This window comes from Cervus elaphus, chromosome 11 (genome assembly GCF_910594005.1).
Source record: "Cervus elaphus chromosome 11, mCerEla1.1, whole genome shotgun sequence".
Lineage (NCBI taxonomy): Eukaryota > Metazoa > Chordata > Mammalia > Artiodactyla > Cervidae > Cervus > Cervus elaphus.
In genome coordinates, this window is record NC_057825.1 from 41,994,685 (window position 1) to 42,010,662 (window position 15,978).

Below are 15,978 nucleotides of genomic sequence, written 5' to 3' on the forward strand. Positions count from 1 at the left end.
AAAACAGAAAACATTTTCATTTCTGAAGGGCTCATAACTGACAACTCCAATTAATGTTACTTCCCCACCCCACCCCCCAAATCACTATACTAAATGCATTATTTCACCTTAGAAAATTTAAAAATGTAATTTAAAAATTACACTCTCTATATATTAATACATTTTAACTGTCATGTTTGATAGCAAAATTACAAAATTAAAACCAAATTCTACATTCAAGGGACAAATGTCTTCATTGTTTTATTTAAGAGTCTATTCCATTCTTTGTTGTTTTCTATCTCCATATTTTAAAATCATGATCAAAGGTTAGGAGTCAACCCATTTACCTGAAATAAACAACTGGTAGATACTAGTTCTGCATTTATGTCCTTTAACAACTCAGTAGCCAAAAGTCTGGGGGGATTGGTAAGTACATAATTTAGGAACATTTTAGAATTCCAAAGTGACTCTGACACCCACATCCCTAAAATCTTACAGACATTATTCATAGGCTTATTCATGTGTACTGAAGCATGTCCAGCATGCAGGCAAACTTCTTTTATTTGTTCAAATTGAGGTAAAAGAGACAAAAGATACATAATATTAACAGAAGTGATACAATCTCTTATTACTTTATTTTTCAATTTAGAAGGAATTCAAGTCTGGGTACTATTTGATATTTTTTTCAGATACCAAGCAATACCGACAGGATTCATAAATATGATTTTCTGACAGGAAAGTCTGCTATCATTTACAAAATACCAACAACTTTTCTTTCAAGCCTAAGATGGCTAAGATTTAGTAGTTATGATTAAGTTTTTTCAGTTCAAATACGTATTTATATCTTGATTTTTGGGGGCCAACATTTTAAATAGTCATATTTTACTCCACTTCCAGGTTTTAAATCAAAACATACCACCAACAAAAAAAACTAGTGAAAATTACCCAACTGGCAGAAAGTCCCAGTTTTCAATGTTCTTTTTAACCCAATAATTATAACCTACTGCCAGTAATTATTTATATGTATCTACTTGTTTTTATTAAATAAGCACTGGTAGGTTATATAAAAGAATTTTTTCAAGAATGGTACTTGGCACTGGGTTACCTTAATGCTTCTGGTATAAACAGAAGCACTTAGAAAAAATACCAGCTCTTAAGCACTTTTTGTCTGAAATTTGAATTTCCAAAAGCATTTTTTCAATGTTACTTTTCCACTGATAGATTCTAGGGAGTCTAATTCCAGTTGACATGGTTAATATTAAAAAACAAATTAAAAAATCCCCAAACTACATAATAATGGGACACTACACCTGCTTTTTACATCATATTGGAAACAGTTCCAGGCAGACCAAAAGTAGAAGAAAACCTGCCAAATCAGAGTATTGTAAATAAAGTTCAGCTCCCGTACCCTAGAGCAGAAAAGCTCAAAAATCACAAAATGAATATCAAAAGACTACCCCTGTCCTCCACGCAAAAACCCACCCAAACAGTTTCGTTCTGAGCCTACCCTTTCCCTAAAATGTTAATACCAGAAGCTTTAAGGTACTTAAAGCTGCAGCAGTAACTGTAGAAAGCGCCACACTACAGAGGAGACGCCACAAAGGGTTCAGCAGCCGCCCACCCAGTCCTGACCACCCCCACCCCAGTAATAGGTAAAAGCTCCGGCTGAAGTTGTTTTCTTATGCTAATAAAGGCATACCACCTAGTGTGCTAAAGACTAAGACTAGCAGCGTTAGAGCAGTAAAGTGAAAATAGGAAGCCCGCAGGAACGATCCAAATGCCTGCTGAGGACAAACAATGCAGCAGACAGGACCCCTGCCCTCTCCCTGTGCTCGCAGGGAAGCGGTGGAATTAAACAGTCAGATTTACCCACATTAACACAAATTTAACACAACCTGACCTTTCCAGTCAAAGGGCACAGACAGAGAGGCCTCTTCCAGGTCCTGGAGCTGAATGAGTTCAAAGACTGGCAGTAAAGGAAAAAAAGAAAGCACATTAGGGGCATGATGGGAACCAGCTTCACAGTTTATCGAACCGTCACCCCGAGTTTCTCCAGCACACGAACACCCTTTTCTTGGTATTCCTGTCGGGTCATCCAGAAGTTGTCTTTGTCCTTCATGATGTCTGCTAGAACTGCACCTCCCAGGAAAACCATGTGCTTCCTGCGGGGGGGGTCTTCAATGCGGATCTTGAATTTCTAAAGGAAAAAAGAGGAGACGGTAAAATGTCACACGTACAATGGTGTTTTCTATCCTATGAAAATGTCTTTTTCTTAAATTCTCACAAAGGTCCTGTGATGTATACATGTGAAGTAGAGAGACACCTTGTGTAACTTGCCCAAACTCACAGCCAGGAGATCGCAAATCCATCCCAGTGTGTTGAGAACACTCCCTACTTACACCTGTGGCCCCATCGTTAACTGCACCCCTTCTCACTCTCAAAAGCATCCTGATGTGAACAATGAATTCCACGGTCACCCGACTAAAAGCCCAAGTACCGAAGCCCTGACTGTGACAGGCGTCTCACTGATGGGCAAATCAGCCAGCCAGCTATCAAGTGAAGAGTTGGGATAAAAGGACTTCTACTTTCTTCAAGGTCTCATGCCCTTATGATCGTAGTCCCAGGCAAAAAAGTAAGATTTAAGTTCTTATAAGCAAAGCTCACTTTCTATTGTCTCAAATCCAAACGAATGTTTGAATAAACAAGGCCAAATATGGTCAAGAAAAATTATGAGGATGTTGGACAAAATGAACACAGTAAAGAAAATTAAACACAAGCAGGAAAAGCTTTACACTTTGTAGCCACTCTTAGCTGTCTAACAAGGAGAGACCTCCTTCTGTATGGTAAGTCAACACATGAAAGAGAAACATTAAAATGAAGTAGCAGTTTTATTTACAAAGTCACAAATCGTGCAAAAAGACTCAAAATAACTACGTCATCTTAACTGTCTTTATGTCACATACATGAACTGTAGGATCTGTCATAATATATGACATAGAAAAACACCTGTTAACTGATTAATTCTGAGGCTAACCTACTGTTCTAACTATTCTAGTTACTTTTTCACTCTTAGGCAGGGGTCAGCAAACTCTTTCTACAGGGATCACAGGGTAAATACTTGAAGCTCTGCAGGGTCTACTCTGGCAATAGCTAAAGGCGGCCAGAGACAGTGTGTGACAACAGGTAACATATTAGGTGACAAAAGAGTCTGCTTGGCCATGTTCCTAAAAACTTCATTTATAAAACAGCCAGGTCTGGTCTGGGGCTGTGTTCTGGCCACCCTGCTCCTGGGGAAACCTGGCTAGCCCTTGAGGACACCGCTGCCCCTGCAGCTTTTGCAACGGGCTGCTGTTTCTCACTACTGCCATTCCAGAGACCCTCAGAAACTCGCCCTTCTGGGCCATCCCAGCCACCACTCTCTGGGCCCATGGGTCCACAGAGCCCCATGAAGAGGAATTCTCCTCAGACCTGCTCTGTGGCGCGTGTGCGCACTCTCTCCACCACGTCCTGACACTATCCTCAGTGACCCTGTCCTTCTCTGCCTTGCTTGGCAGAACCCCATTTCAGGTGGTCAACTCTGCTCTGCCCCTGCCCTCAAGTTACTGAGCGTGGGGTGAGAAAAACTCAACATCTACTTTAAGCTTTACCTCAACTGAGCCCCTCAGAGATGCTCAGCAACCCCATGACATTTCTCTTCTCTATTCCACTCTCTAAGACACCACTTCACACCTCCTCGTTTATTTCACAAACATCTACCAGCTCCTCCCTCCTCTGAGAGCCTCCTAACCCAACCTGTGACATCCGTTCTTCCTCCCTTTTCTCAACCATGTATTCACCACATCAGACTTAATGATCCTTTAAACAGATCAGATAATACTTTCTCTGCTCAAGATCCTTCCAAGACTTTCTATCTCAATAGAAGGAAAGTCAAAATCTTTACCACAGCTGAACAAGACTTGCGTCCTGACTACCTTTCTTTTTTGGTCGTACCGTGTGGCATGTGGGATTAGTTCCCCCCGCCAGGGATCGAACCCATACCCCCTGCAGTGGAAGTGTGGAGTCTTAACTACTGGGTCGCCACGGAGGTCCCCTGACTACCTTTCTGCGCTCACCTCCCAGTCCCCTCCCTTGCTTCTCTGCTCCAGCCACTCCTACACACTCCCTGTAACTCAGGACTGTTACTGCCTGGAAGATTCTTCCCCCGAGAGGGTCAGGCTCCTCATTCCCTTCAGTCTTTGTTCAAAAGTTATCTCACTGGGCCCCTTCTCTGATCACTCTACATGAAGAAGCACACCATCTCCCCCAATCACTATCACTTTCGAGCCCCTAACCTGACTTTTCCTCATGGTGCTTTTTACTAACCAAAGTATTATTCATAGACTAAAAGCAGAGATTTTCAGTTTTGTTCACCACTGTTTTGTTTCTCCCAGCACCTAGACAAGTGTTTGGCACACAGGAGTTCAAGAAGTATCTGCTGAATAATCATCTAAGACTGATTTTAAATTATATGTATAACTCAATAAAATCAGACAAATGAGTGAAGTTTAGACAACACGCCTCCTTTAAGTCTTTTGATGTGTTTAACATATGAGTCCATACAGAATTTAATTTCAGTAATTTGAGTCACAAATGAAAGATGTAATATAGTGTCTCCAATATAATAAAGCCCTCTGTATGATGCACTCTCATTATCTAAAACAGCTGATCAAAGTTGGTGAGACAAACCTCAGAGATTAACTTAGAATTAAACGACTCCTAGTTGAGCACGTAGTATGTATAGTGTACTTCACACAGTCCAGGGTTTGTAGAGAAAAATCAATGTCAAATAACCATCAACTGTTACACCCTAGTTTAAAAATTCCTTTCCACTCTATGTATCAACAACTATCATTTCAAGTCTGTTTTAAGAGCTATGATAGCTGACAGGGATGCAAAAGAACTGGAGACTATCTGATTGGGGAGATAAAAGACATATGGAAGAAACAGCCAGAAAATCATTTTAAATCAGAAATATGAGACAGTCCAAGAGTAGCACCGAATGTTGATGACATATTAAAAAACAAAACAAAGCAAAACAAAACCAACGGGCCTCTCTCCACAGTATAGGAGTTTCTTCCCACCCATGTACAGGAACCCTGGTTCCAGGGTATTTGTTACAGATGAACCAAAACATTTGTCACTGGACCCAGCTGTCTCAGTTCATTGAGTAGAAAGGTGAGCTGGCACTAGAACCGCTGAGACAAAGCTCATCTTGAACCATTTACTTCTTCCTACTTTTTCAAGGCTGCACTAGACTGCATTAGACATTTGTTTAGGAAGACTTCTTGCTCCCTCTGGTGGTTGTCAAAAATCACAAGCCATTTAACAGGGTTTTAGCAGTATGGTAACAGTTGGAGTATTGATTGATACTTACAGAAAGTTTTTCCACATCACCCTTCAATACTCGTTCTAAGTAAAGCTGTTTAAGCTCTCGTTCCAACCGGGATGGCAGACCAGGGTACATAGTAGACCCTCCTGAAAGCACAATGTGCTTATAGAACTCAGATCTAGGAAGACACAACAGGTATTCATTAGGGGTTTCATATTAGGAAAACAGTATCTCAGGAGTTGCTTTTATTTACATTAGCCTCAGGTGGTTGCTGGGAGAATTAAATAAAATTCAACATGTAAACCGCAGGGCTGAAAGCTTGCTATTACTACTGTAAACAGATAACAAACTCTTAATATATAAAATATTTATTATCATTTTGATGACAATACTCCTAAAGCACATAACACATTTTCTTGCAAATGTAATTAAGTCTTTCAGTAACGACTAGTTCTCATCACAAAGGAGAGGTATTTGGGTTATGCTTTAACAGTGCTTCCACGGAGCCACTTCAATGTGGTAATGTACTATAATAAACCATATTCCACCATGACTCCACTTTTGGCTTTTGAATTTTTCCATTTGCCTTTTGTAGTTTTCCCTTTTGTTCCCCTGCTTTGAGGCCGCTGGCTATTATTTTTGGTTAGATTGATGTGCTTGCTTCTAACAGCAGTCCTCTCTTTCTTCCTTAATATGCTGTTGGTCATGATACCAGATAATCAAATCTAAAATAAGTGCATATGGAGTAAAAGTATTAACAGTATAATCTATGTGAGGGTCGAAGAAACTTTTTTTTAGTAAAGCTCAGGAGCTAAGTTGCATCCATTTTGGCTTCATTCAAACTGGCTTCCAGGTTTTACTTCCTTTCAGGTTCTGAAGGGCTCAGGCTATTGTAATTCTAGCTTCTAGAAGAAGTTTTGTATTGCATTTAATTGCAGATGCATGCATGAATGTAACAAACTAAGCAGCTGAGGTATAGCTACATGTGGTATATGCCCATGAGTATTTACATGTATGCTTTCAATACACTGAACATGCAGAACAAAATCTGAGTGCTGCAACTTTCCAACGCTAGCAATGTGGAAAGGGTACTGAACCTGACTCCAGTGCTTTAGCATCACCAAAACTTCAATCACCACCAACAGGTATGCACTTTTATATATAATCTTGCTATTAATGATCATTACATCAAGGGACAAAAGCATCTACCCAATCAATCCCCACTATGAGAATTTATCATAATTATGAAGTCTAGATTAGACTTCTGAACATCTTCCATTAGATTTATAGCTTGTTCTAAGACAATTGCTATTTTTACTAATTATCATTATTATCCTGTTCCCCAGCCTCCCACAAAAATTAGGTGGTTATTTCATTAGGGTTAAATAAAGAAGTAAGCAAACACTTGCTTAATAAAATGTTTCTGAGTGAATTTCTCAACTTGGGTGAAGAGGAGAGCTTTCTGTGACTCAAACTCAAGCTGCAATAAAAGATTATAAATCTTCTTATATAACTAAATAAAACCAAAATTTTGTGTGGCCAGAAACACCAGAAGAGACAAATGAAAAATCACAAAATATCTACAAATGGATCACAGAGCTCAAATGAAAAGAACTTCTTTAAAAATTGAGAGGAAAAAAAAATTACAAAAATTTTACAGATAGCAGGCAAAAGCCACAAACAGATAATTCATCAAGAAAAGATATAAAAATGGTCCTTAGGGCTTCCCAGTTGGCTCCATCGGTGAAGACCCTGCCTGTCAATGCGGGAGATTTAAGAGACTTGGGTTCAATCCCTGGGTTGGGGAGATCCCCTGGAGGAGGCCATTGGTAACCCACTCCAGTATTTTTGCCTGGAAAACCCCCATGGAGAGAGGAGCCGGAGAGGCTACAGTCAGAGGGTTGCAAAGAGGTGGACACAACTGAAGCAACTTAGCACACAACTCAGAAAAATATACGCAACTTCAATCTTAAGAGAAATGCAAGTTAGAATTACACTGAGATATCATTTCTCATTCATTAGACTGACATGCAAATAAAATGCTGACAAACTCTGTGAACAATTGTAGTGTCCTCAGACATGACTGTAGGAAAGAGAAAGGGTACAACCTTAAAAGAAGGGAATTGAGCAATTACAAAACCACACGCATTTGCCTTTTGACCCAACTATTCCCCACTCAGGCGTTTTTTTTCAGGACATATATCCCAACAATACAAAGATACAGTGTGCGCAAGGTTATTAACTGCAGCATTACCTGTCAGCACAAATACTGGACCCTACCTAGATAACCAGGATTCACTGAAGAAGCCATTATGTGTACACAGTGGAAAAAAGAACAACAGCAACACACAGGAAGTGGTATAAGATTGTTTAGGATATATTAAGAGAAAAAAACAAAGTTCAAAAGAGTATTTACAGGACGCTACCTCTTGTGTAAGAAAATAAGAAATACAGGGAGTAGCACTAAGGTGGAAGACAACAGGTGGGGACACTAATACTTCTGAGGGCCCTTTCTTTGTATAGTTTTGACAGCCTCTTCAGAAACCAAAATTAAAGATGAGCTGGGAATATCCTGTGCCACAAAAGAGAATGAAGTAGAACATGCTCAAAAGAGATGAGCATGCAAAGAAGAGTCCCTGGAGGAGGAAACAACAACCTACTCCAATGTTCTTGCCCGGAGAATCGCCAGAGGAGCCTGGCAGGCTACAGTCCATGGGGTCCCAGAGAGTCTGACATGCCTTAGAGACTAAACAACAACAAAGGACACAGGAGCCTGCTTGAAGGGGCTCTCATAGGCCAAATCAGGACAATTTAGCACCAAAATGAAATAAGGCAGAGATAAGAAATTATAATCCATTGAATAAAATCACAAGTCCATACTGATAATTAACAAAAACAAGGGAGAAGGAAAGGCAGCTCCTTATGCTAGAATGCCAACTAATAAATACAGAAGGAATGACAGAATGAGATAAATCATCTTTTTGCAACCATCACAATAAAAATGGATTTAGGCAAAAATCATCAATTGATGATAAAAGGGGTGCAAGTCAGAAACTGATGAACAGGAGATTTACACAGTCTCAAAAGTATTTTGGGGCTTCTCTGGTGGCTCAGACGGTAAAGAATCTGCCTGCAATGCAGGAGACTCAGGTTCATTCACTGGGTTGGGAAGATCTCTTGGAGAAGAGGATGGCCACCCACTCCAGTATTCTTGCCTAGAGAATTCCATGGACAGAGGAGCTTGGCGGGCTACAGTTCATGGGGTTGCAGAGAGTTGGACACTACTGAAAGTACTTTCCCACAAATTACTTATAAATCAGGAACAAAAAGAAAACTTATACAATGGAGAGGACGCTCAGAGGGCTCAAACAAACCTTGTGTGTACCAGGACCCAGGGACCTCACAGAGACCGAGACAGAACTGCGTTTGAGCGTCTCCTGTGGAGGTGCGGGTCGCCAGTGCTCTGCCGCAGGGACAGGCGCTCTGGGTATGGATACGGCCTAAGTCCTCTTGGAGGAGGTCACCATTAACCCCACCATAAAGCTGCCGGAACTTACACAGGACTGGGAAATAGACTCCTGGAACGTACAACAGAACCTTGTGCACCAGGACCCAGGAGAAAGGAACAGTGACCCCACAGGAGCCTTGCCTACGGGGGTCCAGGAGCCTCCGGCGAAGGCGTGGGTCGGTGGTGGCCTGCTGCAGGGCTGGGGGCACGGACTGTGGCAGTACATGCCTGGGATCTTTTGAGGGAGGTCACCATTATCTTCATTACCTCCACCACAGTTTAAAGTGAAGTCGCTCAGTCGTGTCTGACTCTTTGCAACCCCATTGACTGTTGCCCACCAGGCTCCTCCATCCATGGAATTTTCCAGGCAAGAGTATTGGAGTGGGTTGCCATTTCCTTCTCCAGAGGATCTTCCCCACCCAGGGATCTAACCCGGGTCTCCCACATTGCAAGCAGATGCTTTTACCATCTGAGCCAGGAGGGAAGCTCCACCACAGTTTGGCCCCAGGTAAATAGCAGGGAAGGAACACAGCTCCACCCATCAATAGAAAATTGGATTAAAGATTTACTGAGCATGGCCCCACCCACCAGAACAAAACTCAGTATCCCCCTCAGTCAGTCTATCCCATCAGGAAGCTTTCATAAGCCTCTTATCCTTTTCCATCAGAGGGCAGACAGACCAAAAACCACAATCACAGAAAACTAACCAATCTAATCACATGGACCACCAGTCTTGTCTAACTCAATGAAACTGTGAGTCCGTCTAGGGCCACCCAAGACGGACTAGTCACGGTGGAGAGTTCTGACAAAATGTGGTCCACTGGAGAAGGAAATGGCAAACCACTTCAGTATTCCCGCCTTGAGAACCCCATGAACAGTATGAAAAGACAAAAAGATAGGACTGAGAGATGAACTCCCCAGGTTGGTAGGTGCCCAATATGCTACTGGAGATCAGTGGAGAAATAACTCCAGCAAGACTGAAGAGACGGAGACTAAGCAAAATCAACACCCAGTTGTGGATGTGACTGGTGATGGAGGCAAGATCCGATGCTGTAAAGAGCAATATTGCACAGGAACCTGGAATGTTAGGTCCATGAGTCAAGGCAAATTGGAAGTGATCAAACAGGAGATGGCAAGTGTGAACGTCAACATTTTAGGAATCAGAGAAATAAAATGGACTGGAATGGGTGAATTTAACTCAGAGGACCATTATATCTACTACTCTCGGCAAGAATCCTTTGGAGAAATGGAGTAGTCATCATAGTCAAGAGAGTTCAAAATGCAGTACTTGGATGCAGTCTCAAAAACGACAGAATGATCTAATTTCCAAGGCAAACCATTCAATATCACGGTAATCCAAGTTTATGCCCTGACCAGTAATGCTGAAGAAGCTGCACAGTTCTATGAAGACCTACAAGACCTTCTAGAATTAACACCCAAAAAAGATGGCCTTTTCATTAGAGGAGACTGGAATGCAAAAGTAGGAAGTCAAGAAACACCTGCAATAACAGGCAAATTTGGCCTTGGAGTACAGAATGAAGCAGGGCAACAGCTAATAGAGTTCTGCCAAGAGAACGCACTGGTCATAGCAAACACCTTTTTCCAACAACACAAGAGAAGACTCTACACATGGACATCACCAGACGGTCAACACTGAAATCAGACTGATTATATACTTTACAGCCAAAGATGGAGAAGCTTTATACAGTCAGCAAAAACAAGATGAGGAGCTGACTGTGGTTCAGATCATGAACTCCTTATTGCCAAATTCAGACTGAAATTGAAGAAATTTGATTCAGGTATGACCTAAATCAAATCCCTAACAATTATACAGTGGAAGTGAGAAATAGATTTAAGGGACTAGATCTGATAGACAGAGAGCCTGATGAACAATGGACTGAGGTTCGTGACACTGTACAGGAGACAGGGAGCAAGACCATCCCCAAGAAAAAGAAATGCAAAAAAAGTAAAATGGCTGTCTGAGGAGGCCTTACAAATAGCTGTGAAAAGAAGCGAAGCGAAAAGCAAAGGAGAAAAGAAATACCCACTTGAATGCAGAGTTCTAAAGAATAGTAAGGAGAGATAAGAAAGCCTTCCTCAGTGACCAGTTCAAAGAAACAGATGAAAGTAATAGAATGGGAAAGACTAGAGATCTCTTCAAGAAAATTACAGATACCAAGGGAACATTTCATGCAAAGATGGGCTCAATAAATGACAGAAATGGTATGGACCTAACAGAAGCAGAAGATATTAAGAAGAGGTGGCAAGAATACACAGAAGAACTGCACAAAAAAGATCTTCACAACCCAGATAATCACGATGGTGTGATCACTCACCTAGAGCCAGACATCCTGGAATGTGAAGTCAAGTGGGCCTTAAGAAGTATCACTACGAACAAAGCTAGTGCAGGTGATGGAATTCCAGTTGAGCTATTTCAAATCCTAAGATGATGCTGTGAAAGTGCTGCACTTAATACGCCAGCAAATTTGGAAAACTCAGCAATGGCCATAGGACTGGAAAAGGTCGGTTTTCATTCCAATCCCTAAGAAAGGCAATGCCAAAGAATGCTCAGACTACTGCACAATTGCCCTCATTTCACACGCTAGCAAAGTAGTGTTCAAAATTCTCCAAGCCAGGCTTCAACAATATGTGAACCGTGAGCTTCCAGATGTTCAAGCTGGTTTTAGAAAAAGCAGAGGAACCAGAGATCAAGTTGCCAACATTCGCTGGATCATCGAAAAAGCAAGAGAGTTCCAGAAAAACATCTATTTCTGCTTTATTGACTATGCCAAAGCCTTTGCCTGTGTGAATCACAACAAACTGTGGAAAATTCTTCAAGAGATGGGAATACCAGACCATCTGACCTGCCTCCCGAGAAATCTGTATGCAGGTCAGGAAGCAACAGTTAAAACTAGACATGGAACAACAGACTGCTTCCAAATAGGAAAAGGAGTACATCAAGGCTGTATACTGTCACCCTGCTTATTTAACTTATATGTAGAGTACATCATGAGAAATGCTGGGCTGGATGAAGCACAAGCTGGAATCAAAATTGCTGGGAGAAATATCAATAACCTCAGGTATGCAGATGACACCACTTTTATGGCAGAAAGTGAAGAAGAACTAAAGAACCTCTTGATGAAAGTGAAAGAGGACAGTGAAAAAGTTGTCTTAAAGCTCAACATTCAGAAAACTAAGACCATGGCATCTGGTCCCATCACTTCATGGCAAATAGATGGGGAAACAATGACAGACTTTATTTTTTTGGACTCCAAAATCACTGCAGATGGTGACTGCAGCCATGAAATAAAAAGACGCTTGCTCCTTGGAAGAAAAGTTACGACCAACCTAGACAGCATATTAAAAAGCAGAGACATTACTTTGCCAACAAACCAGTGGTTTGTTGGCTATGGTTTTTCCAGTAGTCGTGTATGAATGTGAGAGTTGGACTATAAAGAAAGTTGAACGCCGAAGAATTGAAGAATTGATGCTTTTGCACTGTGGTGTTGGAGAAGACTCTTGAGAGTCCCTTGGACTGCAAGGAGATCCAACTAGTCCATCCTAAAGGAAATCAGTCCTGAATGTTCATTGGAAGGACTGATGTTGAAGCTGAAACTCCAATACTTTGGCCACCTGATGCGAAGAACTGACTCATTTGAAAAGACCCTGATGCTGGCAAAGATTGAAGGGAGGAGGAGAAGGGGACAAGACAAGAGAGGATGAGATGGTTGGATGGCATTACCGACTCAATGGACATGAGTTTGAGTAAACCCCAGGAGTTGGTGATGGACAGGGAGGCCTGGCGTGCTGCAGTCCGTGGGGTTGCAAAGAGTCAGACATGACTGAGCGACTGAACTGAACTGATACAATGGAGAAAACAGGAAACTTCACTAAGAGTTTAACACTAACATCACTAAATAGGAGCAAACCGATGTCACTTCTGGACGTGATAACCTAAGAAGGACACATCACTTAAGGAGTGTTCCAGCCGAAAATGCAAAATCTAAATTTAATCATGAGAAAACATTCAAACCCAAGTTGTAGTCTGCAAAAATATCAATGTCATGAAAGACTGAGGGATTACAACAGATAAAAGGTTAACTAAGAGACATGACAACTAAACACAATGTGTGCTCTTAGTTCTGACCCTTTACTGGAGAAAAGAAAAACTGTATAAAGGGCATTACTGGGACAGAGAACGAAACTGAAGTACAGATGGCAGATAAAAGTACATCAGCAATGCCCTGAACTCAGTAACTGCACTGTGGCTGTAAGAGAGCAGCCTCATTCCTGAGAAACACAAAGTAAACATCAAGGAGTAAAGAGGACTTACATATTCAACCTGCTCTCAAATGACTCAAGACCACGAGGGAGAGAGGGAGGGGGAGCACACAAACATGTAGAATGCTAAAATCAGTGAAATGGAAAACTGGGCAGTGTACAGGAGCTCTCTGTTCTATTCTGGCAACTTGCAATGTTTAAAGTATTTCAAAATAAATTTAAATGGGCATCTGAGACACAATGATATATGCCATTCAACAACCAGTGTCATCCCATCAAAAACTTGGGTGAGATAACAGACAACTTGGTCACTCTAGCTATTTATATTCCATCTATTTCTGATAAGCAACTTTGAAACAACCATTTCTAAAGTACCTGGTATCAATGTCAGCCGCCTGGATTGTGTTAAAAAGCAATTCAGCAACACCTACTCCCTCGACATTGATCAAGTGAGGCTGAAACAGAGCTTCCGGGGCTTCAAACCTCTCTCCCCCGACTTTGATAATGCGGCCATCTGGGAGCTAGAGACCAAGAACAATCAGGTATCAGCAAAAGATTTAAAAAGCTTCCAGTGTTCTTCAGGGGCTAGGATGCCTGTTTTATAACCAAAATCATTAGCAATATATTTTCCCCAAAATACATTTTTGAGAAAAGACAAAGTAAAATACATTAAAATAATTGTTTTTATTATCATGCTCTGTTCTGCTTTTGAAATGACATGTCCTGCCCCCAAATAGCAGGAATTTCTTGAAGGAGTCACCAATACACAAATGTGTGATGTCTACTGGTGTGTGCAAGTGAGAACTACAGGTAGTGCTCATCACCCACAGCAATGCTGTTTCTCTTTATCATTTTAACACATTTTTGAGTTTATGGAGATTTTTACCACGTAGCACAAACACATTCAATTAAAAATTTTAAATTTCTTTCACCAAATAATTATTCTGGGGAACTACTTTTTTGGCATCAAACACTGTATCACGTGTGAAACTTCTATCAAATCATTTATTCCAAGGAAAATCTTATGATCAAAAAAGCTTAAAGACGCTAACCTATTTTTTTTTTTTTAAGACGCTAACCTATTTTTTATTAGGCAATTCTGTTGTATCCTACTTACTAGGTCCTATTAAATTTTTAAATAGATAAATATAATTTTAAGAAAATAAGATTTAAGCAACTGGTAAGATACCACTATCATATGACCCTGTGCAGAAAACCTTTAAGTTACATCATGTTTATGTTTAATTAAATGAGAAATGTTAAACAAAAACTCCCTCACAATTCATAGAATTGACCTAAGTAACAAGCATGCTGGTATATACTGGCATTTGACACATTTCTATATGAAAGACCAGAATCAGTTTTACATTAACATTTCTAACAGTATATCAGTTTAAAATAACATAATCATAATAACTATATTTAGATTCCCAAACTCACTTCCCAACATGACAAAGTATCTCAAGGCAAGTTCTTAAAGACATTTACTCCATGTCTGCTCTAACTGTATACAGTATGTGCAACGCAATCACATCTTTCAAAAACTCCAGAATTATCTTTTTATAAATTATATCAAATTTCTGTAAAAAAAATTTACCCTTAACAAAATAAACACAACCATCCAGTGACTTTAAAAACCACATGAAATCACCCAAGATATACAGAAAAACTTCACGTGGCAGACTATCATTAGCATAAAACATCTGTACCTGGACAATGTGGCTCTTCTCAAAGCTCTGGTTGGAGATCAGCCTGGGGCCACCTACCCTAGGAACTACTTACCTCTCAGAACTGTTAAAACTGTATGCCTCCCAATTTCTCTGCACCAAACCTTATCCTATCCTCTATTTGTCCACTATTTTCCCTCTTCATCAATTCCCGGTTTATTTGTCTCATATACTTTTGTAACCTGCCTCAAATTCTGAGAAAGGAGGGAAGAGATAAAATATGTTTTATATTTCTAGTTCCCTTATCCTCTGTCTCATGACACTTTCTTCCAAAGTCAGGTAGACAATAAATCATAAATCTGGGGGAACTATCAAGAAGGCCTCAGGAAAGAATCCCTAGGGCAAATCTGTAGATGACTGAGTTGCAAAGTATTGATTTATTGAATATCTGGATCAGTATCTTCTGAAATGAAACAATATAACTTATAAAAATTTATAAAGTGACTATTTTGTACATATCTGTGATATGCTCTGTTTATATGAATTAAATGGTGGAAGAATACTTGCTTTTATTGCCTATCACTCAATTCTAGTTTTGGTGGCTCAGTGGTAAAAAATCTGCCTGTCAAGGGTTCAATCCCTGGGTTGGGAAGATCCCCTGGAGAAGGAAATGGCAACCCACTCCAGTATTCTTGCCTGGGAAATCACATGGACAGAGGAGCCTGGCAGGCGTCCATGGGGTCGCAAAGAGTTAGATATGACTTAGCGACTAAACAACAGTAGCAAATCAAAGACACAGCATGGAAGTACTTTATACCCAGATGAAAATGAGACTTAAGGCAGCAATACACTGAAAATTCAACTCCCCTGATATAAACTATAACTTGGTTCTAAGTATCATTAGTTACAATTTCAAGTCAACATTTGTTCTGAACATCTCATTAAGAATATACTAAGTCAGGAAGACTGTCAACCTACTGAATTGTTAAAGCAATCCTATAGGATGACCATTTTCCAAAGTATCTCAGAATACCAGGCCCATGAAATGCTGAAGAATACCGTAATCATGTACAAATAAGCATATCAAAGGTTCTGAGAAGTCCTTTAATAAAGTGAAACTGACTCTCTCGCAAACGCATCTGACATTGTAACCCTACATTTTAAATTTTTGTCAA

The 15,978-nt window shown here is 40.5% G+C and overlaps 1 protein-coding gene across 1 annotated transcript in view; it reads right to left on the reverse strand.

Moving 5' to 3' along the window:
- Nucleotides 1–495: 495 nt before the first annotated feature.
- Nucleotides 496–15,978, reverse strand: part of ACTR2 (actin related protein 2) — a 36,744-nt gene continuing 21,261 nt past the window's right edge. Inside the window, exons 7-9 of the mRNA XM_043917648.1 lie at nt 13,512–13,657; nt 5,393–5,525; nt 496–2,176 (exon numbers count right to left, since the gene is read on the reverse strand). Of these exons, the coding sequence (XP_043773583.1) occupies nt 2,006–2,176; nt 5,393–5,525; nt 13,512–13,657 (450 nt within the window). The 3' untranslated portion in view covers nt 496–2,005. The remainder of the gene's footprint in view (nt 2,177–5,392; nt 5,526–13,511; nt 13,658–15,978) is intronic.